Source organism: Aedes aegypti, chromosome 2 (genome assembly GCF_002204515.2).
Source record: "Aedes aegypti strain LVP_AGWG chromosome 2, AaegL5.0 Primary Assembly, whole genome shotgun sequence".
NCBI classification, from domain to species: domain Eukaryota; kingdom Metazoa; phylum Arthropoda; class Insecta; order Diptera; family Culicidae; genus Aedes; species Aedes aegypti.
The window spans coordinates 437,128,361-437,151,180 of record NC_035108.1 but is presented as its reverse complement, the minus strand read 5'-3'; the positions used below and the strand labels follow the sequence as shown (position 1 = coordinate 437,151,180).

At 36.9% G+C, this 22,820-nt stretch overlaps 1 protein-coding gene across 2 annotated transcripts in view; it reads left to right on the top strand.

Annotated features, from left to right (window-relative positions):
* LOC5566981 (very long-chain-fatty-acid--CoA ligase bubblegum) overlaps window positions 1-22,820 on the top strand; it is a 122,832-nt gene that overhangs the window by 85,516 nt on the left and 14,496 nt on the right. For both annotated transcript variants that reach the window (XM_021847827.1, XM_021847826.1), the window contains exons 5-6: window positions 20,931-21,032; window positions 21,220-21,620. In XM_021847827.1, coding sequence (XP_021703519.1) covers window positions 20,931-21,032; window positions 21,220-21,620 — 503 coding nt within the window. The remainder of the gene's footprint in view (window positions 1-20,930; window positions 21,033-21,219; window positions 21,621-22,820) is intronic.

Sequence of the window (22,820 nt, the reverse complement as noted above, 5' to 3'; positions counted from 1 at the left end):
AGGTCTTTCTTTGGTGGAATGCCAAATAATATGGAAAACAAAAGAGTAAGCAGCTTCTCCTTGAGTTTGCTCCGTAGCATGAAAACGCTCATCAATAAAATCATTACAAAACCGGTGGGAAAATAGGAACAAATTGTCGAATTTTACCTGTAAATTGAAGGAAAATTTATAAGTTTATCTCCAAGGCCTGTAGCGGAAATTTTAAGCTAAACATATTTTAACATCTTTTGACATAGAATACAAATTGAATCCTGACAAAGGGTTTGGTAGCACCCCTTCAAAATTCAATGAAACTTTCTGGGTGTGAAGACTATGTGAAACTAAGATACTTTACATACTTTGTTTTTTCAAAATCGATCTAGACTAACATTTGGAAAGGGTCAAAGTTTATTTTTACTTTTTTTATAAGCCCGTATAACTCGAAAACGGTAAGACCTACATGAAAGTGTCGTATGGGGGACTGTCGTGAAATTTCCTGAAGTTTAAGAAAAAAGTATTGAAAAAATAAAAACACATTTTCTACACTGAAAAAAAAAATGATTCAAAACTTTAAAGTCGATTTAAAATAAACGGCCATTTCAGATTTTGACCATCCTTAAGCAAAAAGTTTCGTGATTAAATTTACTAAAAGTCGTCCATACATTGCAAATTGGGCATATTTTAGGGAAAAAAGTTTTTCTAACATCGAATTTTTTAAGTCCCAAAATTTTTTTTTTACTTTTTTTATAGACCCGTATAACTCGAAAACGGTAAGACCTACAAAAAAGTGTTGTATGGGGGACTGTCGTGCAATTTCCTGACATTTTAGACAAAAATATTGAAAAAATAAAAACACATTTTCTACACTGAAAAAAAATTATTCAAAACTTTAAAGTCGATTTTAAAAAAAAGGCCATTTCAGATTTTGATCATCCTTAAGCAAAAAGTTTCGTAATTAAATTTACTAAAATTCGTCCATACATTGCAAATTGGGCATATTTTAGGGAAAAAAGTTTTTCTAACATCGATTTTTTTAAGTCCCAAAGTTTTTTTTTCTTTTTTTTGTAGATCCGTATAACTCGAAAACGGTAAGACCTACATGAAAGTGTCGTATGGGGGACTGTCGTGAAATTTCCTGAAGTTTAAGAAAAAAGTATTCAAAAAATAAAAACACATTTTCTACACTGAAAAAAAAATGATTCAAAACTTTAAAGTCGATTTAAAATAAACGGCCATTTCAGATTTTGACCATCCTTAAGCAAAAAGTTTCGTGATTAAATTTACTAAAAGTCGTCCATACATTGCAAATTGGGCATATTTTAGGGAAAAAAGTTTTTCTAACATCGAATTTTTTAAATCCAAAATGATTTTTTTTTAATTATTTTGCTTTAAATAGTCTAGTATGCTCATATTTTCAAGTGATAAATGAGTTTTAATCACAGAATAGATTATATTTGTTTTATTGGGAGTAGTTAAAAGAAATAAAACGGAATTAATTGATCTTAAATCGACTTTAATGTTTTGAATAATTTTTTTCGGTGTAGAAAATGTGTTTTTATTTTTTCAATACTTTTTTCTTAAACTTCAGGAAATTTCACGACAGTCCCCCATACAACACTTTCATGTAGGTCTTACCGTTTTCGAGTTATACGGGTTTATAAAAAAAGTAAAAAAAAAAAACTTTGGGAGTTAAAAAATTCGATGTTAGAAAAACTTTTTTCCCTAAAATATGCCCAATTTGCAATGTATGGACGACTTTTAGTAAATTTAATTACGAAACTTTTTGCTGAAGGATGATCAAAATCTGAAATGACCGATTTTTTTTAAATCGACTTTAAAGTTTTGAATTTTTTTTTCAGTGTAGAAAATGTGTTTTTATTTTTTCAATATTTTTCTCTAAAACTTCAGGAAATTTCACGACAGTCCCCCATACAACACTTTTCTGTAGGTCTTACCGTTTTCGAGTTATACGGGTTTATAAAAAAAAAGTAAAAAAAACTTTAACCTTTTCTTAATGTTAGTCTAGATCGAATTTGAAAAAACAAAATATGCAAAGTATCTTAGTTTTACATTCTTTCGACATCCTGAAAGTTTCATTAAATTCTGGAGGGGTGCTGCCAATCGCGTGTCGAGTTGGCGTGAAATCCGTCTCCTTCTTCTTTCGATTCAATGAGTCGCGTCATTTTACTCTATCGGTGCGTATTGGGCCATGTTCCCCTATAGGGGCCCGACTGCGCCGGTAGACGAACCATGTGTTGGTTGGTCGTTCTGCAGACAAAGTCAGCCGCATGTGGAGTAGGTAATTGGGAAATAAACAGCGTGCTCGGCAATGCGGGTGACAAATATGAGAAAATATTTATGAAACGAAGAAGAAGCACAGATTCCAAGTTTTGCAGTACCTGCCTCCGTTAGAATCTGGCGGGAGAGAAAGAAGAAATTTGAAGAAAAAAAAAACCTGTAATCAATAGTGGATGAAAAATTGTGCCTTCTGGAAACAGGTCACAACGAGGAGGGCTTCCTTGACGATAGCAACGCCGCACAGGGATGCGAAAGAATAATGGGTTTTATTGCAGTTTTTTTTTATCTTCTAGGACATTTCCGTTTGAGATGGAGGAGTCTAGTCAGAAATAAAGTAATTCACAAGACAAATATTAGCACCTTGTCACCTTTTGCGAGTTAGCGCTCAGTTCCCGAGCTGATATACTTCACCCGTAAAAATAAAAGAAAATAAAGTGGGTACAATGAAAAAACGATGCAAAAACTCCTTAGAAAATATATTATTACTAGCTGATATTACCCGGCCTTGCTCGGGATGTAATTTGATGTTGGAGTCACTTCAATTTTTAGTCGTAATTTCTGTAAAAGCTTTTAATTAATTACACTAAATATTTCTGCTGCTTCATGCTTATTGCATTACATACCAAAAAGAACAGCAGCCGTTTCTGGAATTGATTGTAAACTTAACATTTTGCTTGTTACGCAATCTCACTGCGCCAAAACCACCGCGCTGATGCTGTGTACGAAAAGCGGCCTTTTCACATGGTTGTACAAAATAAAATATGTTGAGATCTTTTTGGAGCATCTCTTCTATACATTAAGCATCCCCTTCTATACATTAAGCTTTTCACAAATCTTGCGATTGGCGAGTAATGTGTCTCTGGAACCGACATTCTATTGCATGATAGGATAGCAGTAGGTACATAGGCGTTATATATGGGCGATCCCTATTGTGTGAAATGAGTTCATCCGTAGCCATGTGGTAACGCCCGGGGCTGTAAAGCAAAGTTTTGAAGAAGTAACCTAGGTTCGATTCCGGATGGTCCCGAATCTTTTTTAAAAGAAATTTTTGGGACTTTTATGGGAATAAAGTATTATTGTACCTGTTACATGATATAAGAGTGAAAAACATGCAACTTTAGCAACTCGGTTAAGGAATGCGCAAGCATTCATAAAACATTAGGCTGAGATGCAAACTAATACCAAGAAGAAGAAAGGAGCAGCGTTTGTTACCATGTGCAAACAAAAAAACCTTTTTGCAGGGCAATTCTTTTTTTTTTTTTAATTTCATTTCTGCAACATTTTAAATAGAGCATAACTGCTTTTGTAACCAACACCTTTTTTCGCCACTGAAGATTGCATATGACTCCTTTAACACTGTGAACAGCTCTACAGTTTTACTCCTTGTGCCATTTTCCTCTTACTCCGTAATGTGTTATAGATTTACATGAGCTTGAAATTAAACTCATTTTACTAAACTTACGATAGATGTTCTCTTCTTGGTATTTTGTCAATCATAGTAAATATCTTAAGATTTATATTAAAAAAAATACACAGAAATTCATGTTAACCATTTGAATATGACTTTTATTTCACTTTTTATTTCTTATCTACATTTTATATGGCACGAATTTCACGTCAACACATTCAATGCCAATAATTTCTTCTGCCTTCAAGACAAAACTTGCTTGTAAACCACGTTCTTCGTTTCATCACTTGGGGCAAGAATGTTCAAATTTTTCGGTGAACCAACCGTCAAACATGCAACGTAAAGTTGACCATGAGAAAAACATGGGGACCTTAAATCCACCCCACAGTGCTTGATCGACTGACCCTGCGATTTATTGATTGTTATCGAGAACGCAAGCCTCACTGGAAATTGCAGTCTTTTGAAAGAAAATGGAAGATCTGAAGGCACCAGTGGTATCCTTGGAATGAAAACAGTTTCACCTTGTCCTTTTCCTGTTAGGATGACTGCTTCTATAACATTAGCTAGCATCTTTCTCACACACATTCTCGTTCCGTTACACAGTTTAGGAGGATCAAGATTTCGCAGCAGTATGATGGGACATCCTTCTTTGATAAGTAGACGGTGTGGTGGCATTCCAGCAGGATCAAGGGAATTCAGGAATTCCGGTGGGAAATTGACAGCATCATCCGCTTCTTCAACAGTGTCGATTGATTTATATTCCATCATTGCACCTGGAACCTTGGCAAGTATTTGATTATTCATGTCGTTGACGTCTTCATTTTTGGCTGCAAGGATTACCCTTTCCCGCAACCAGTTCATATTACGATAGTTGTCAGCAATTTCTGGATAGATCACATCTATCAGTTCTGCTGCAGATGACACCAGGTTACAAAAATTAGGTGCCAATTTGATGTACCCATTCGAACCAATTGCAACTCGGCCTTCTCCGATTTCCAGAAGTTGTTTGGCGAATGTTTGAGCATGTTCATCGCCCAAACAAATTCTCATATTTGTTTTCAAGGTAACCTGAAGAAAAATAAAAATAAAATATTAACTCGTATAATCCAGTCATTATATATATTAAAACTTACCTTGGTAACATGTTTCCATATAGCTGAATACTTCAAGCAAGCATTAATCTCATCAACGGGAGTAGACTTCGGAATGACGGGTAGCGTTTGACGAAAGTCTCCACACAGCAGTAACAGCGCTCCTCCCATTAATTTATTATTACCGCGTATGTCTTTCAATGTGGTGTCCAGGGCTTCTAGAGCTTTTTTATGAGCCATAGTACATTCATCCCATATGATCAGCTTGCACAATTTAAGCACTTGTGCCTTACCGCTTGTTTTGCTTATATTACAGGTAGGGTTTTCCTGTCTGGTTAAATCAAGTGGTAGCTTGAACGCAGAATGAGCAGTCCTGCCTCCTTCCATCAACGTTGCCGCTATTCCGGAAGACGCTACTGCAAGAGCGATTTCTCCTTGGGCTCTGATTTTTGCGAGAATCAAGTTGGTCAAAAATGTTTTGCCGGTGCCTCCAGAAGCATTCAAAAATATAACACCACCGCTTTGCTTTACTACTTCATCCATGATCAGTTCGAAAGCTATTTTCTGATCTGAATTCAGCAATGATTCCTTTTCAACGACGTAGTCTGTTAGATCTATAATATTGTAGGCTGTTTCACGTATGTAATCTGCATCTATCATTCTTTCTTCGTTTCGTATCGGTGCAGGCAAACCATGCTGTAACAGCGTTTTATTAGCCATGGCCACACATTTATCCTCAAGCATGATCAGAGCTTTGTTGAAAATATCTGTATTATACGTGATTTGTACTGTGGGAATTGATCTACGGACGTTCATGAGTACATCTTCACTAAGTGCCTCTTTATATTTTTCCCACAATGCATATGGGTTGGATGGAGCACATGTGGTCAATATTATGGCAAAAAGAGTTCTTATTTGTTCTGGAAGGTACAATAATGCAGCTTCTTGCAATGTATCATCCCAATGCCGATCACCTTCCAACAATCCTAACACCTGGCAGGCCTCTCGAAATGTTTGACACACTGTTTGGTTTACGGTTCTGAGTTCCACGAAAGACCTTGGTCCTCGAATCGAATGTAGAAGCATCCTCAGAAAAAAACATTCAGCATTGTTGGGATGAACGGTATAAACTCGACCCAAAGCGTCACTTGCAAAGATATCATGTCCAAGAACGGGCTTTCCCACTTTCCTCCTGTGGAAAATCTTCTTCGCTGCGTCCCACGTATAGTAACGTGGAACTTCAGGATACAACAAAGTTCTTGCAAAAGGATCTTCTTGACATAGCTGGAAAAATGCAGTCAATGTTGTATTTGGCGGATGATCAGCAAATCTAGAAGCATTCTCAGGTGTGAAGTAAACTCGCTGGCCGTTTTCCAAATGAACGCTGAGATGAACAACAGTAGGATGTCTTTCATGGATCGGAAACCCAAAAATTCGCCATACTGCTTCGTTACTACTAACGTATCTTCCCAATTGATACTGCATTACTTCGTCATTTGTGTTTTCACTGCTTATTCCATAAACAGCCATATCGCTTCCCTTATTCACGTACTTGCAAACGTATTTAATGGATTTTACACTGTTACAGTATTCCACGTTGATGTGTGCTTGGAACATTTTCGACAGCAATTCTTGCGTACTTTCAATTTCACCGACATTCCACCATTTTCTGTACTACGTCGTCTATATAATGGATAGCCATCGTTTCCAGTTTGAGTTTGTTCAACGAAATTCCTGGGATATTTTTTGGTACATTTTCCGTCTCTCATACATGGTGAACTTAAATTGAGGTTGCCGCATGGACCGTGGATCATATTTTTTGTTATAACAGCATGAAGTTCAGGATCTACTACCGGATCAGGCAGCTCAGCGGATATGACGTCATCGATTTGTGTTGGTTGAAGTTTGTTTACCAACCATATCAAATTGTGAGAATGTGGCAATCCTCGCTTTTGGCATTCAACTGTATACATCCAACACCTTGGCGCTCCAAAAACATGACCCTTCGTTATGGCTTCAATAAGTTTTAGTTGCTTTTGTCTGAAAACTCTCGCCACCAAATCGTGACGTTCGTTTACTGATTGTCCATTGGTAAGCAACTCCGTGATCTCAGGCCAAGCTGGGTTGCATGTGAAGGTAATGAACAGATCAGGTCTCCCATACATCCTGACGTACGTCATGGCATCTTGAGTATATTCGTGCATATGTCTAGGGCTACCTGTAAATGTAGCTGGCAGAATAACTAACGCGCCAAGGTTGTCAACGTTACCATCGTTCGCTATTGCATCCTTGAGGTGGACATAGTCATCAACTCTTAGTTTTCGTTGATTCAAGCGAATGTAAAGAAGGCGTTCACTTTCGATTTTGACGTACATATCAACGACGAACTGTTGGAATAGTTGCCTGCAATTAAGTAAGTGGTTGTAAGCATCGCCCCGAATCATTAGCCGGTAGGCATAAAAATCCATGGCTGAAACTTTTTTGGTGGTAGATTCACCCGTCGTCGGATCGATTTGTTTTAGATTGAAGTGATATCCATCTTCACCATGAGGGAACATTATTGGGTACTGCAAAGCATCGTAGGATCTATGAGTTTCCGAAATCCTTTGTAATGATTCTCCTCGTTTTTGAATGACGATATCACGTTGATCATAAGCATCACCAGTTACAACAACTGCAACCTCATCTACTTGTGGTGCATTGAAGTGAAAATCGGTTCAGGCATTCCAGAGTTATGATGGAACATAAAAACATACATACAAACATATATTGACTTTTATAAATAGATAGGTAGACCGCTATGAACATCTCTACAGTTTAAAGAATGCATGTGCAAAGTTGAGTAACAATCGGTTAAGACTTTTCAGACTCATGTTGGAACATACCTTGACTTTTAAAGATATAAATCTCATGGCCACTATTTTGACTTTTATAGATATTAATCTCAAGGCCGCCATTTTGAATTACAGTCCGCCATCTTGGATCAAATATCATCGAATATTTAATGGGTGGTATGCACACCAATCCGGACAGAAAGGTATCCATTTTACATGATTTCAGGCCTTAATTCATCATCACATGGCCGCCATTTTGAATTTAGGTCCGCCATCTTGGATTTAAAAATGCCGTCGTACATCAATTTTCGTGTTTTACTGATCAAGCCCAATCGTTAGACACCCATATTGCATAGTTTCCGGAAGGACATTGCCGCTACACTACAGACATAATGAAATGTGCGCCGCCATTTTGGAATTTAGGCCGCCATCTTGAATTCCAAAGTTGCTATGACCATCTGCACAGTCTAAGGAATGCATGTGCAAAGTTTGGTGAAAACCGGTTAAAGCATTCCAGAGTTATGGTGGAACATACAAACAAACATATAAACATACAAACATACATTGACTTTTATATGTATAGATAGATAGATAGGTAGACTGCTATGAACATCTCTACAGTTTAAAGAATGCATGTGCAAAGTTGAGTGACAATCGGTTAAGACTTTTCAGACTCATGTTGGAACATACCTTGACTTTTAAAGATATAAATCTCATGGCCACCATTTTGACTTTTATAGATATTAATCTCAAGGCCGCCATTTTGAATTACAGTCCGCCATCTTGGATTATCAAATATCATCGAATATTTAATGGGTGGAATGCACACCAATCCGGACAGAAAGGTATCCATTTTACATGATTTCAGGCCTTAATTCATCATCACATGGCCGCCATTTTGAATTTAGGTCCGCCATCTTGGATTTAAAAATGCCGTCGGACATCAATTTTCGTGTTTTACTGATCAAGCCCAATCGTTAGACACCCATATTGCATAGTTTCCGGAAGGACATTGCCGCTACACTACAGACATAATGAAATGTGCGCCGCCATTTTGGAATTTAGGCCGCCATCTTGAATTCCAAAGTTGCTATGACCATCTGCACAGTCTGAGGAATGCATGTGCAAAGTTTGGTGAAAACCGGTTAAAGCGTTCCAGAGTTATGGTGGAACATACAAACAAACATATAAACATACAAACATACATTGACTTTTATATATATAGATTTATTTGGTTCTTCTCCAATTATCTTGATAAAACATCGGCAACAATATTTCGCCAATTCACTCGGTTCATGACCGCTTCTCTCCATTCTAGGCTGCAATCCATACTCTCAAGGTTCTGGTGCACCTGTTCAATCCACTTTGTTCGCACCTTTTTGTTCCGATCGGATTTGAAGCAATCACCATCTTTAGAGGAATGTTGTCCGGCATTCTTGCAACATGCCCTGCCCGTAGTATCCTTCTAGTCTTAGCCACATTTAAGCCACCACTGGATTTATCGTAGCATCCTTAACTCCCACCTTCCAATGTGTTTTATTTTCTCGATTTCATGCGCTTGTTGAATAGCGCCCAAACCGTTGATTTTAGCGATATAGTTTGTTCGGAGAAGTTTCTTGGTACATTAAAGCGCAACTTTTGGCGCAAAAAGTTTTGTGATCAATCTACCTAGCAATGAGATAGAAAAACTATTTTTTAAAACATTTAGATAGACATATGGGGTCTTCGGCAAAGTTGTAGAATTGGCAATTTGAAACAACTTTGTCGAAGACACGATTTTTCTTTCTCTTATACTTTTTGAGATATATGCCGTTGTTTGTGAATTGCCCCCTAAAATCATATTTTTTATCATAACGTTTTTCCAAGATTTTTAACACTTTTTGCGTTTTCTACAAAGTTGTTTGTCAAAGAAAAACTTTTGGCTATAAGCGTCTTTGCATGGGTTTTTACCATCAAACAAATAAGCCTTATTAAAACGAATTCGACTGATAATTATTTTACTTTAAGAGATAGAGAGGTGCGATGTTCAGCAAAAACACGCGTTTTAAGATGGAAAAAAAGTTATGATAAAAAATATGATTTTTAGGGGCTATTCACATACAATCTAAATGTTTTGAAAAAATAGTTTTTCGATCTCACTGTTAGGTGGATTAAGCACAAAACTTTTAGCATCAAAAGATGCGCTTTAATACACCAAGAAACTTCTCCGAACAAACTATATTGATAAAATCAACGGTTTGGGCGCTATTCAAAAAGCGCGTGAAATCGAGAAAATAAAACACAGTGCCTTCGTAGGAACTGGTTGGTTTCCACTGTACAATTTATTGATGTAGCCATCATCTGCCATTCAGGTGTTCATCGTAGTGCTGCTTCGACCTTTCGATCACCTCGCGTCCGTTCATAAGATGCTCCCATCGTTACCCCCGCACATTTCAGCTCGCGGCATGAAGCTTTTGCGGGATGCGTTGAGCTTCCAGTAGAACTTTCGAGTTTCTTGAGAACAATACAACAAATCAATCTCTTGGCATTCTGTCTCATCTAGGCGATGTTTTCAGATTTGAAAAAGCCGGGTTTGCTGTTTCATCTTCAGAAGTCCTAAAGAGCCCTTCGATGTCGACCCCATTCGACAACGCTACTTCGAGAATCGCGGGCGTCGGTACCGTACATCTTTGATGACGGATAGTTTTGGGCGCAGTTTCACCATCACCAGGAAGTGGTCAGAGTCAATGGTAGTGCCACCATAGATTTAGACGTTGGTTCTGTCGTAGAAGTGCCTTCTATTGATTGTAATGTGGTCAATTTGCGACTTTGCCTTCTGTCTTTAAAAAACAAGGTCTGAATAATCCTGAAATAATTATCGCTAAGATAATTTTGCTTTGATATCGGTATGGCAATATTTATTCTTCACAGATCTCATTCTTCTCAGACACAATCCAGGTGTACCTTTGGCCGACACCGTACCGCAGATAAGCAATCCCGACCATCTCATCGCAATGATAATCTCAATAAAACTGTAATTGAATTGAAAACAGCCCCTGGCAGCAAGTTTTACGCTGATTGTGCGAAATTCTGTGAGGAAGGAAGGGAGACCTCCAACCTCCAAAGATATTACTTTCTCCAGGTGGTCTCGTCATTTACCGGGGCAGCTACGAAACATGTCACTGAAGACCGCATTGCAAAATCTGAAAAGTTCATCGCCGAAGTTTTCCTGGTTCAGCATCCCCGTCGTTGTACATTGTGTGTGTATGTGTGTTTTGGTCATTAGTGCACGCTGTCCTCTATCCGGCTTCATGAAAAATTTAAAGCCCTGTCAACGTTTCCCAATCGGAATCCGCACCGCGTCGGAGTGATGAGACAAGGTGGGAGGAGTGGGTGGAAGGAATGCTCCCGTACCTGGCCTGCTGGAATACGAGAGGCGGCGTATTGTGTCAACGTTTTGCCAAAGAACAGTGGGTGGCCCCGCGGGGAATTGGGTGAGGCAAAAGCAATCTTTATTTAGCTTCTATGGTGCTTTGTGCTGGAGGATTAGGGCGGTTCGAATTGCAAAAAAGTTCAAAAGTGCCGTCTTTCATATCTTTCTTACATTTGATAAAAATATAACTCTGTAATATTTTCAGCCGTTTTGATGAAGATTTAAAGCTTTTAATTAACCATCCAGTGTCGCACGATTAGCACTATTTTTATCATGAAGATAGTAAGGAATATATCTGCCATTCCATAAAAAACCGATCTAGTGGGTCACCGAATTCCGTGAAGATTTGCTATTTTGTTCCTTATCCGAAATAAGGATACACGTGTTTTTGGACCTTTTTTAACCGCCAAATTCAAGAGGCGCAATAAATGTACATGTTCATGTTGTAACGGGAAGTAACAACCATTGACTAAATGAGAAAAAATATTTCATCGTAGTAATCCACGACATGTCAGTGAAAGATAATACCTCCACTATTGGTACACTGTTCCTTTAGTTGCGGTAAATTTTTAATTTGTGTTCCTATAGTTGCGGTATCCGTGGTTTTCTTATGGGATCCTCCACTATAGGAACACTTTAGCGCAACTATTGGTACAAGCAAGAACAGCTTAAGCAATTTTAGTGATATTTCATAAGTTTTAAAGCAATATGAACGATCTTTTCAATTATTCCGTGTATCAACAAGCCAATACGTCGATTGGCAGTGTCGGTTCTGTGGCTAATGCAATAAAATCAGTGAAAACGGCACTACCGCAACTATAGGAACACCCACAACTAAGGGAACACTTACCCTATTTTTAAATTATAACTTTTGAATCGCTTTACCGATTTTCAATTCTCTTGGACGAAATGAAAGCTAAAGATTTGACTTTTCAAGAAAAATATAAAATTTCACATATTTTTTCATGAAAAAAAAAAAATCCAAAATTTCGAAAAAAACGGCTTTGGTGCAAAAGGAGCTATTGATGTTCTCATTTTTTCTTGAAAGTTCAGAAAATTTTACTTTTACTGTCAAATTTTCAGCGATGTATGTGTTTTTAGTTTTTGAGATATATTTTTTTGAAAATAAAAAATCAGTCATTTTTCATCGGCACACACTGTAGATCTCAGCGCATCAAAAAAAGGGAAATTTTGAATTTTTTTTTCAAGTAAAAACACAATTTTTGTGAAGTTTTATATTTTTTTTTGAAAATTCAAAATCTTTAGCTTTCATTTCGTCCAAGAGAATTGAAAATCGGTCAAGCGGTTAAAAAGTTATAATTTGAAAAAAAAAAAAATAAAAAAGGCAAAATCGCGAATTTTCTGATCACTTTATTTCGGAAATGGTCACCCTAATCAAAAAACACGTGTATTTTTATTTCTGATAAGAACAAAATAGCAAATTTCCACGGAATTCGGTGACTCACTAGATCGGTTGTTCATAGAATGGCTGATATGGCTGATATGGATTTTCAAACATTTTAGTAATTCGCACCGCCCTATTGTTGGATGTGCGTTTCGCTTGTCGGTCTCTTCGGTGATTCATCGCCGGCTGGGGATGGTTGCTGTGAAAGTGACTCCTGGGAGCATGGGAGATGGAGAGGCGGTTGGTTGCTCCCGGGAACATAAACCAGAATAAGGACAGGAGGCCGACAGCGTCGAGAATGAAAGCTTGAATTACTGTGGAACACGGGCAGCGGAGTCAGAACTGGAGTGTGAAAAGACGAATTTAAATTCATGATTGGTTTATCGTTGCTGGTTTTTGGCATTATTTTTTTTGTAATTTAATGCGATGATAACAATTGCGATCAGAATTAGTTGCAATGGAATTGAAATGAGGTTGATGAAATTTCCTGAAATTTAGACTATTCCAATAATTGATTTAATCCTAAGGTATCAGATGTGAATAAAAGAACTATAATATCCATCTATTCATACAAAATCATACAAAACACCCGCAACATATTTGAATAAAATGTGTGGCTTCTATTATTCACAGAAAAATATCAAGAATAATACCTAGAATAATTTCTGCTGGAAATGCTAGAGTTTTTTCAAAATTTCTAGGCAACGCCGGCTATATTGTTGGAGAAACAAAATTATGAACATTTCCCCAAAAAACTTGATAAAAGTGCCAGTGAGGATCTGACAAAAATAATCCTTGGTTCTATATTTTCAACTCATATTCCCCCACCAAAAAGGAAAAAAACAAAAAAAAAAAAACAAAATGCTGTCGTTTCGGCAATACTTGACAAATTGTTTTCGTTTTAGCTGTAATGGAATTGTATGGATGTAAAGTTTTTTTTAGGATTATTGGAATTTTTGAAATGTCTATGCTGGTAATTCTTTGCAATTCTTATTTGCGCCCCTTTGCTTCTAAACTTCCACAAATATATTGGTAGAATAAAAAATATAACATGAGGAAGTATCTGTGTTTTGGTTTATCGTTTGTTATTGTCTTGTGGTAATCCACAAAAAAAAACATTGGAAGATCTCTGGATGGTAACTCTCCCAGATATCACGATAAAAGTTATTTTTCGGTAATTTATGCTGACATTTGAGCGGTAACTCTTACCATAAATCGGCCTATCTCACAAGAAATTCAAAAGGATTCCTTAAGAAACCGGATTTTCTTCTCAAGATTCTAATCAGTTTTGAAGTTGGCCATTAGGTAACTAGGATTAGGATTGAATTCTTCAGAATTTTCAGTTCCCTATTGATCCGTGAAGTTGACTGCGCGATGATTCAACCTTTCATTCACAATATCACGTATGGTCTCGTTTTGTGGTCAAGTCCTTCGATTTAAATTACGCTTGGTAAAGATGGATAAATTATGGGTGAAATTATTTGAACCCAGGACTCTTGTATGCTAGGCGAGCGCTTTACCAACTAAGCACCGAGCCACTTGGTGACTCAATAACTTAGTCGGTTATAAGTTTTGAATTCAAATCCCCACAGATCACACATACCCTTTTCATAACCTACATCCATCCATCTCATGTATACTACACACGCGCGCAGAACGAGTGCGATTTATTTTGTTTTGAAACTGTTTACCTATCATACCCACATCGCTTCTACTGCAGTCACAATCCATTTTCAGCTTCACCGCATACCAACTAACTAAGATATAAATCACTCTGGAGACGCTTTTGCTTTTCATGCAAAAAGTCGTTCTGAAGACACAAAACAAAAGCACGCGTGCTCGGGCTTCCAGCACTGCCCAGCAAAACGCGCGCAAACCGAAAAAAAAGCCAATTCGGCGACGCGACGATCAAACTCACGCTTGCTTGGGCTTCACAAACCGCCAATGGTAATTTGTAACACAATCCTTTTCAACAATGGATTATCATCCATGAAAATTAACACAAATTATCTATAATAGACTTTAGTGAAAAACTGAATTTTAACTGTTTAGAATAGTTCTGTACACTTTGGTGGTTCAAGTTGAAAAGAACTATCTTATCCATCAGACCCAGTAACTATAGTCTAAGCCCCTCCTCTTCTGAGGCACCCACTTGTCCACCGCCCTTCTCCTTAATCATTCAAACGTTCAATGCCCATCTTATTCTTATGTCATCCTCTAGTATATATTGTCAAGCTAAATGTGTAGTATATGTATAGTGTGCTAATAATAATTACTAACATTCAATTTGGCGGTTAATTGATGGGGAGTGGCTTACCTATATTCTATAATTCAAAGTGTAACATGTTTTTTATATATTGTTCTAAAAAATCAGGCCGAACTCTAGTATGTCATACAATTCTTCTCTTCTATCTTATTGCACTCTAGCTTTAGATTGGGATTATAGGGTCAGAGCCGTAGCGTGAATTCATGACGCCCTTGAAGAATTCCCATTTATACGCCCCTTACTCAAGGATTTTCTTTTGAAGATGATATAGATGATCTATGGTTGAATTTGATACAAAAATTCCGTACTGAAATTCTATGACGATATCTGTAAGGCTTGGTTACAGAAAGCTTCAAAATCCATAATGATAAGGCCTAAGTTTCTATTAAACTTAGAATCTATTAATTATTGGCTTAGAAACTGTTGTTCTCTAGAAACATTTTTTGAGAAATGTATAAAGTCCAAAGCATTTTCGAAGACGTTTAAAAAAAATCCTACATTTAACAAAAATAACTCGTTTGTTAGCCCAAGTAACATTTTTAGTTTTTTCATTTACTACAAGCTGTTGTTACCACCATATCGTTAAAACTCATTTTAGAACTTATTAGTTTAATAACCTTAATAAACCTTTGATAAAACTCTGTTAAGCCCGAAAAGGCCCACACTACAGGAGGTTGTTAAGACTATACCTTAAACCCGTTTCTAAACTTCTTAGTTTTGTATCGTATGAATACATCTACCCTTGTAGTATGCTATAAAACATTCATAAGAGCTATTGTATAGCCTTATTGAGCTCAACTAGCGGTATTAAATCTTTTACGATATCCTAATACACAGAATAAAACCAATGTTAAGAGCATATGATTGAACAAACACCAACCAATAATTTGTTTATAAACCATAACCTTTTTTTGATATTGAAACCATCATGATGTCTGCCGACTCATAATAATAAATTAAAATAATCATTTTTTTACGTGGCAGAAAATTTCCTTACTAGCGCGTGAAATTCCTGCCAACAAAAATTTACTGGTGGAATGACATAAATTTTTTCGATTTACAGCAACGCGCCACAATTACGACATCATTATTGGCTATCCAATATTTTACTCCATTCCATTTTCAGAATGATTTCATGCTCATCTCAATCAAAAATTGGAATTTCCCACGCATATTGTAACTATCAATCCGAAACGGCGACAATAAAAATGGATTCCATCCAGTTAAATCTTGCTGGTCTTGTCTGGGATGGTTTAAGATCAATTGGTGATTATTCCGAACAATATAATCATTCATAAACGCACAAAATGAGTCATTCATAAACGCTTTTGATCTTAAGAACCCGTGCGTAAAACCCTCACCGGCTAAAATATTCCTAAACCAGAATATTTGTTCTGCACTAAGACAAATTGGTTTTTTGGGAGCCTTGACTTAAACTTAATGCACTCAGGAAAGCTAGTGCTGTCAAAAAGGTAAATAAATCGGAAGATTCAATATTGTGATGTAATGAATTTTATTAAATTTGTGCCGTAATGTATCTAACTGTTTTATTGGAATGAATTGTTATAATAAAGCTAGTTGTGCTTGATCGGTTGTATTAATGCAGAAAACGGTAAGTGATAAGTGCCTGAAAAATAAAAGCTTTTTTCGTGTAGCTCAGCTGTTGTGTGCAGCATAGTTGTCCCACTAGAACGGGAAGTTCAGGCAAGTATGGGAAAAATATGCGATATTCTGTTAATTCTTCGAGAGGAATATTTGTCATTTCTATGTTTGCGTTCTAATTAATCCATAATTAACTACGAGATTATCATTATCAACATAATGATATTGATACCCACACGCAGACTGCATTCCAATAACATGCATCAGACAGTCGAGATTTAAGAAGGCTTTAACATGACTTAGCGTAGTCTTAGAAGTTTTACTTATGCCTTGACAAGACAAGCAAGATGAGATTTTAAGTATAGGTTTTAATAGACACTACACAGCTCCTTCAAAATACAATTTATTATCAAAAAAAGTGGCCAGCAAATAAGTTTTAACAGGAGCTCTTGTAGATATCTACAAAGCATTTTAAAGAGGGTTTTACCGAAAAGAACGTTTGGCACTTTGCAATGCTTTATTAAATCTGTTAGGAATGGATACATCTCTAATAAAACCTCCATAAATAACATCTAAGATCAAAAAGCACTGAAATTGTTACTTGGGAGGAAACCTTCTCTAACGTTTAGAAACACATTCATGAAGAAATTTTTCTAAAAACTTCTCTTTTTCATCATCAAAACGTTTGGGCTTCTGCAATAAACTTTTATTGCGTTCAAAAATTACAAGGTAGAATTGTTGTATTTTCGGCAGCTTTGTACTCTTCATCATGGGTGGTTTTTAAAATGCTATTGGGCTAAAAATTTTCATCTATACTTACAGGAAAATTTTTAATTTAGTTGGTTTGGGGTAACATTGATCACTCATGAAAACAGTGATCAGGTATATTTAAGATATCATTACTTATTAAAATCATAATCTCTGAAGCCGAATATGAAACTCTTACAAGTCATTTACCTTGAATTGTGTGCAGTACGCCTACAGGTAGGTAATTTTCTAATAAAATGATGTTTTCTTTATTGTAATTTGTTAACCATGCTTAAGGCCCAAGTAAAAATGGAGCAAATGTCAAAAATGAAAAAGCAGTTTTCGCCGTTAAAATCGTCAAATCGAAAAAAATAAAAACACACAGCTGTTTTATTTGCAAAATAAATAGGCTGTGTGTTTTTATTTTTTCCGATTTATTGATTTCAAGGGCGAAAACTGCTTTTTCATTTTTGACATTTGCTTCATTTTTTCTTGCACCTTAACTCAACATATTTATGAAAGTTTTGGCAACGGACTTATTTTCAGCGATGCCATTTTAAGTGACAACCGCATTTATTTTGTTCATATCGTGAGACATGATTCTTTGGTCGTGTGAAAATCCTTGTTTCCATGACCTAAAAAAATACGTATGACACAACTTAATTTTAATAGGGTGACCGTACCAGAATGGTAACTGCCTACCAGTATATGAAGTAGTCTTTTTGTATTGTTAGGCAACTTTACAAAAATTCGTTATAATGGACGTAATGGAAGCACTTTCCAAGCATCTCTAATCTTCCTAATGCATTAAAATTCACGTTTGAGTCCCTGGATGAATTCTAGGAGAGATTCCTGAAAAAGGTTATAGAGAAATAAGGAATTGATCTGAGAAATCCCTTGAAGTATACCTGAAAGCATTTGTGGAGATATTTTTATTGAGATTCCTCGACGATCCCATCGAACAATGTCTGAATAAATTTACTTTGAGATAAACAAGATCTTTTTTGACATGTTCATTAAAAGAAAACTGGGGAGATTCACGATCTGCTGCACGCTCAAAAAAGCGTTCTGGAAAACGTGAACTGTCAAAAATACACCGAGAACTACCATGAACGTTCTCGTATACATGACCTAGTTCACGGTGTATTTTTGCTTGTTGATGAGTTCACGCCTACTGCTCACGGATACGAGAACGGATTTTTTTCTGTGTGACATTCAAGTTTTTTTTTCTAATATATTTTGGCAATGCTAGGATGTATGATACAAAATCTTTACTATGGGCAACAGTTTCTGAAATTGAATCTATGTTATCTATTGAACGATTAAAGACCCGGAGTTTGTATGTATCTAGACTACACTTCAAGGCGTAATAAACAGAACGTGAAATGACTCAACAATGACACTTGTGAATTCAAATAAATTAAATAAAATGCTTTTTAATAAACAACAGAAATAATAAATTATTCGATAAAGCGCGCGTCTTCGCTGGGATGCAGTTATTTATGAAGGGTGTAAGGCATGAGTTTATTTGGCATAAGTTAAAGCATGAACGTTTTATTCAATGAAGATTTTTTGTCTTCTTAAGCGTGACAAGAAATACAAAATTTTTAGAGGACTCATACAAAAATCGTGACATGGGGGAGGTGCTCGAAAAAGTCGAAATTTAGCATGACATAATTTGTGTACCATCCCTTATGTGAAACGTGAAAAACACCAAACGATCTTATATGAAGTGTTTTCACGGGAAATGTCCTTAGACCAAACGTCTCTATGCGAAATGGGTCCATCCCCGAAATCAATACTTAATGAGCCTTCCAGTGCGTGCCATAATCTCTTTTGTTCTTTTGACTTTTACTGTGCGCCGTGTGTTGGTGCTGTCTCGCTTTCTCCCACGGGCAACTTGCTAACAACACGCACAAAAAATCAAACATTTTAAAGCATGCATAGGCTTATTATCTGTCAATGGAACCGATAAAGAGCGACATGCACATTAGTTGTTAGAATGAGCCTATGTATGCTATAAAACTTTGACTTTTACTGTGCGCCCTGTTTTCAAATTGCCCATGAGGGAGAGCAAAACAGCACCAACACACGGCGCTCAGTAAAAGTCAAAAGAACAAAATAATTTATGGCACGTACAGAGGCTCATGAGCCTCTGTACGTGCCATAAATTCTTTTGTTCTCATGACTTTTACTGTGCGCCGTGTGTTGGTGCTGTCTTGCTCTTTCTTATGGGCAACTTGAAAACAGGGCGCACAGTAAAAGTCAAACGTTTTATAGCATGCAAAGGCTCATAGATTTGGACACCGGACGTGCAAAACCTGATCATAAGAAAAATGTAAACAGTGAAATGTGAAATTGGTTTATCTTCAAAGTGCCTAAGAAGACGGGTTTTCTTGAAGTCATGTTTGACATAATTTCTATAGACTATCGAAGAACCCTTCAAGCAATTTATATAGAGGTGCAAGTTTTAACGTTATTCTAGAAAAGTATTCTGGTAGAACTGGTGAATAAATCCTTAATGAAACATCTAAATCAATAAGTGGCGAACTACCGCAAATAAAAAAGGCAGACATTTTGCAGATAATTTCTTTACGTAGTTATTTTTTGAATTCTTCCAGAAATACATTGAATAATTCTTCCATGACTATCGTCAAAATTTCAAATTCGTCAAATTCTAAGGCTTGTGGAAAACGTTTACTATCATAAAGCAGAGCCATGCCGAAAGTATCTAGGTTAGACTTTCTGTATAGTCCAGAATAATTTTGGACTGGAAATTGTCTTGACATCTCTGGTAATAAAACTGATCGGGCACGTCACATAAGACAAATCTTTCTAAAATTCCTCTGAAGCTTTGCTAGACATTTATCCAGAAATTTTTTGAGGCTTGGCGGTGTGATATCTTCTTCCCTGAACTGCCCATAACTGCATATCAGTCACATTCGACATTTTTGACAATTTCGAGTTAATACCGTGGAGATTCATCAAATGATGTATACTTTCGACCAACTTATTAAAATCTGTGATTTTGTTCTAGAGAATTCGAAAAAAATACCAAGTTGTTTTGTCACATTGGTAATTGTAACCGCATAACAGTCACATTGAGATTATGCATGAGCCTGTATGTAGTAGCAAAGAAATTTCTATCAGAATTATTTTCTGACTGTTCACCCAATATACAACATGAGCTGTACCAATTTTCAGCCGCAAATAAGCACTTTTGAGATTCTGGCAATTTTTTGAAATTTTAGTTTCTTCCCATACTGCCATAAAATGCAGACTTGGTGTTCCATTTACTCAATGCCTACTTTTGTCGAATGTTACAAATATGCAGTTATGGGCAGTGAATTCCACAAGTAAAATTTTTTTTTTTTTTCAAGATAATTTCTCTTAAGATCTTTACAAAAATCAACAAAGGGCCAAAATAATTTTATGTACATCTCACAGTGTGTAAAATGTATTCACAATGGAAACCATGTAGTCACATTTGATATCCCAACCTAGGCTATCGCTATACTACACCTATCTAGCTATATGGAGTTAGCTCCCTCTTCGTCGTTCTACACCTTCGCTTGTTGCTCAACCGAATCTTGTCCGTTTAGCGAGTCTATTGAAAAATGATGAAGGCTATAATATTTTCTGTCGGAAGCTGCACAAAGAAAATTTGGCACCGAAACAGAATTGGCACAATGCGGGTACAAATATGTCAATTGCCACCATCAAGCAGCCAAATCGACGCCCGCCATCAAACCCAGAATGCGAAAAGCGAGAAAACACGGCGTGACGGATTTTTAATCCCATTATCGTTGTTTTCGCTTTTCGATTTTCCCGAAATGCAATTTTATGCCGATAATGCAATTATCCCTCTTCCGTGTGTATCCGTTTCAGTGGTCCGAGCTGGAGGAGATGAACACCGATGACGTGGAGGAGGAATTCAAGACCCGTTTGGCGAACATCGTCATCAACAAGTGCTGCTGTCTGGTCTACACCGTGAGTATACACTATTGGACAATTAATTTGCAACTTTTTGTTTGTTTGTCCTTTAACAACTTTTATCTGGTCTACCAAAGTTGACCATTTTGTATGGATAATCGAAAAAGTTGCAGTTGTGTTGTCCAGCACAGTATTCCTGCCGAGTCAGGTGGGACATTACCTAATTGAAGTTTGTTTTTCACAGTCGGGAACTGTTGGCAATCCGAAGGGAGTGATGATGTCTCATGACAGCTTGACCTGGGATTCGTACTCCATCGGTAAACGGTTGGATCAGATTCAGTACGGAAAGGAGGTGCTGGTGTCGTTCCTTCCTCTCAGTCACATTGCCGCCCAGATGGTGGACATTTTCCTGTCGCTCCAGTTCGCCTGTACGGTGTACTTCGCCGATAAGGACGCCATGAAGGGAACGCTGATCAATACGCTACAGGAAGCCAAGCCGACGCGTATGCTGGGCGTGCCCCGAGTGTACGAAAAGATTCAGGAGAAGATGTTGGCCATCGGAGCACAAAGCGGAACCGCCAAAAAGATGATTTCCTCGTGGGCCAAGAGCGTTACGTTGCAGCACCATCTGAATGCGATGGAAGGGTAAGATATTCTCGCTGTGTTCTCCAGACTATTATTACCAGAAAAACAACTCCACCAAATATGTTTTCTATGGTCATGCCGCGGCAAAATTAAAATCTCAAACATTTGTTAAATATATCAACTAAGAATGATAAGCTACTTTCTGGAAGTTTCTTGATAAGGATGTAAAAAAATTCCATCATCGCCAGTGGCTTTCATATTTTTGATTTTATCAATAATAGTTGTCACTTCTTCCAAATCAGTCTCCCAGGAATTTTCGAAAACGTTCTCTTGATTGAGAATGTTTTCTAAGTCTTGAGTAACTTGATGTTCTATAGGACAAGTAAGTCCTAAATTAAAATTGTGCGCTCTCTTGTGCGTTTTTGAGCTTTTTCGCAATTAGTTAGTAATAATTTGTTTTCCTCATTCAATACCGGAATTGGCTTCAGAGTTTTTTTTTTTTCAAAATTTTAGATTATTTCCACAAAGGCTTAGAGTCAGGGTCCAATTAAGAAATTTAATTTTTAAATCTTTCGTTTCTTAATTGTGAAAATCGTTTTTTAATTTCTTTCTGCAGATCCTGCCATAATTTTCATAGCAGAATCGCGAGTGCGTTGAAATTGCCTTCTCCTCACGTTTTTAAGACGGATCAAGAGTTCGTCTATAATCACGGGTTCGAATTTTACTTCTTATATTGGTAATGCAATTGCAATGCCTCTTGCTTCAACAATGGATTTAGCTAAAGTTTAGAAAGTATTGTCAATATCAATTTTTGTTTGCAAAGAAATGTTAACATCATGATTGCTATCGATGTATGTTTCATATGTATTCCAGTCGGCTCGAAAATAATTGAAAGTGGAGCAAATAGGATTGAGAATCGCTTTATGGGATATATGACATCTAACAGGGACATGGTCAGATTCAAATCCTGCGTGAGTAGCTACAAAGGTGATTAGAGTCGGTTAGGACCAAATCAATCGTATATGGGTTTCTAGAACAGGAAAATAAGTAGGGCTATCAGAGAGAAATATTCTGAAGAATACTCATCAAGTGAAATTCTGCCAATGATATCGCTTCAAGAATTATTCCATGAGCGATGTTTTGCATTAAAGACACCAATGAGAAATAGAATTGCCTTATTGCGAGTCAATTTTCGCAAGTCAGATCGGAGCAAATTAACTTGCTGCCCAGAGAATTGAAAAGGCAAATAGGCGTCTATTA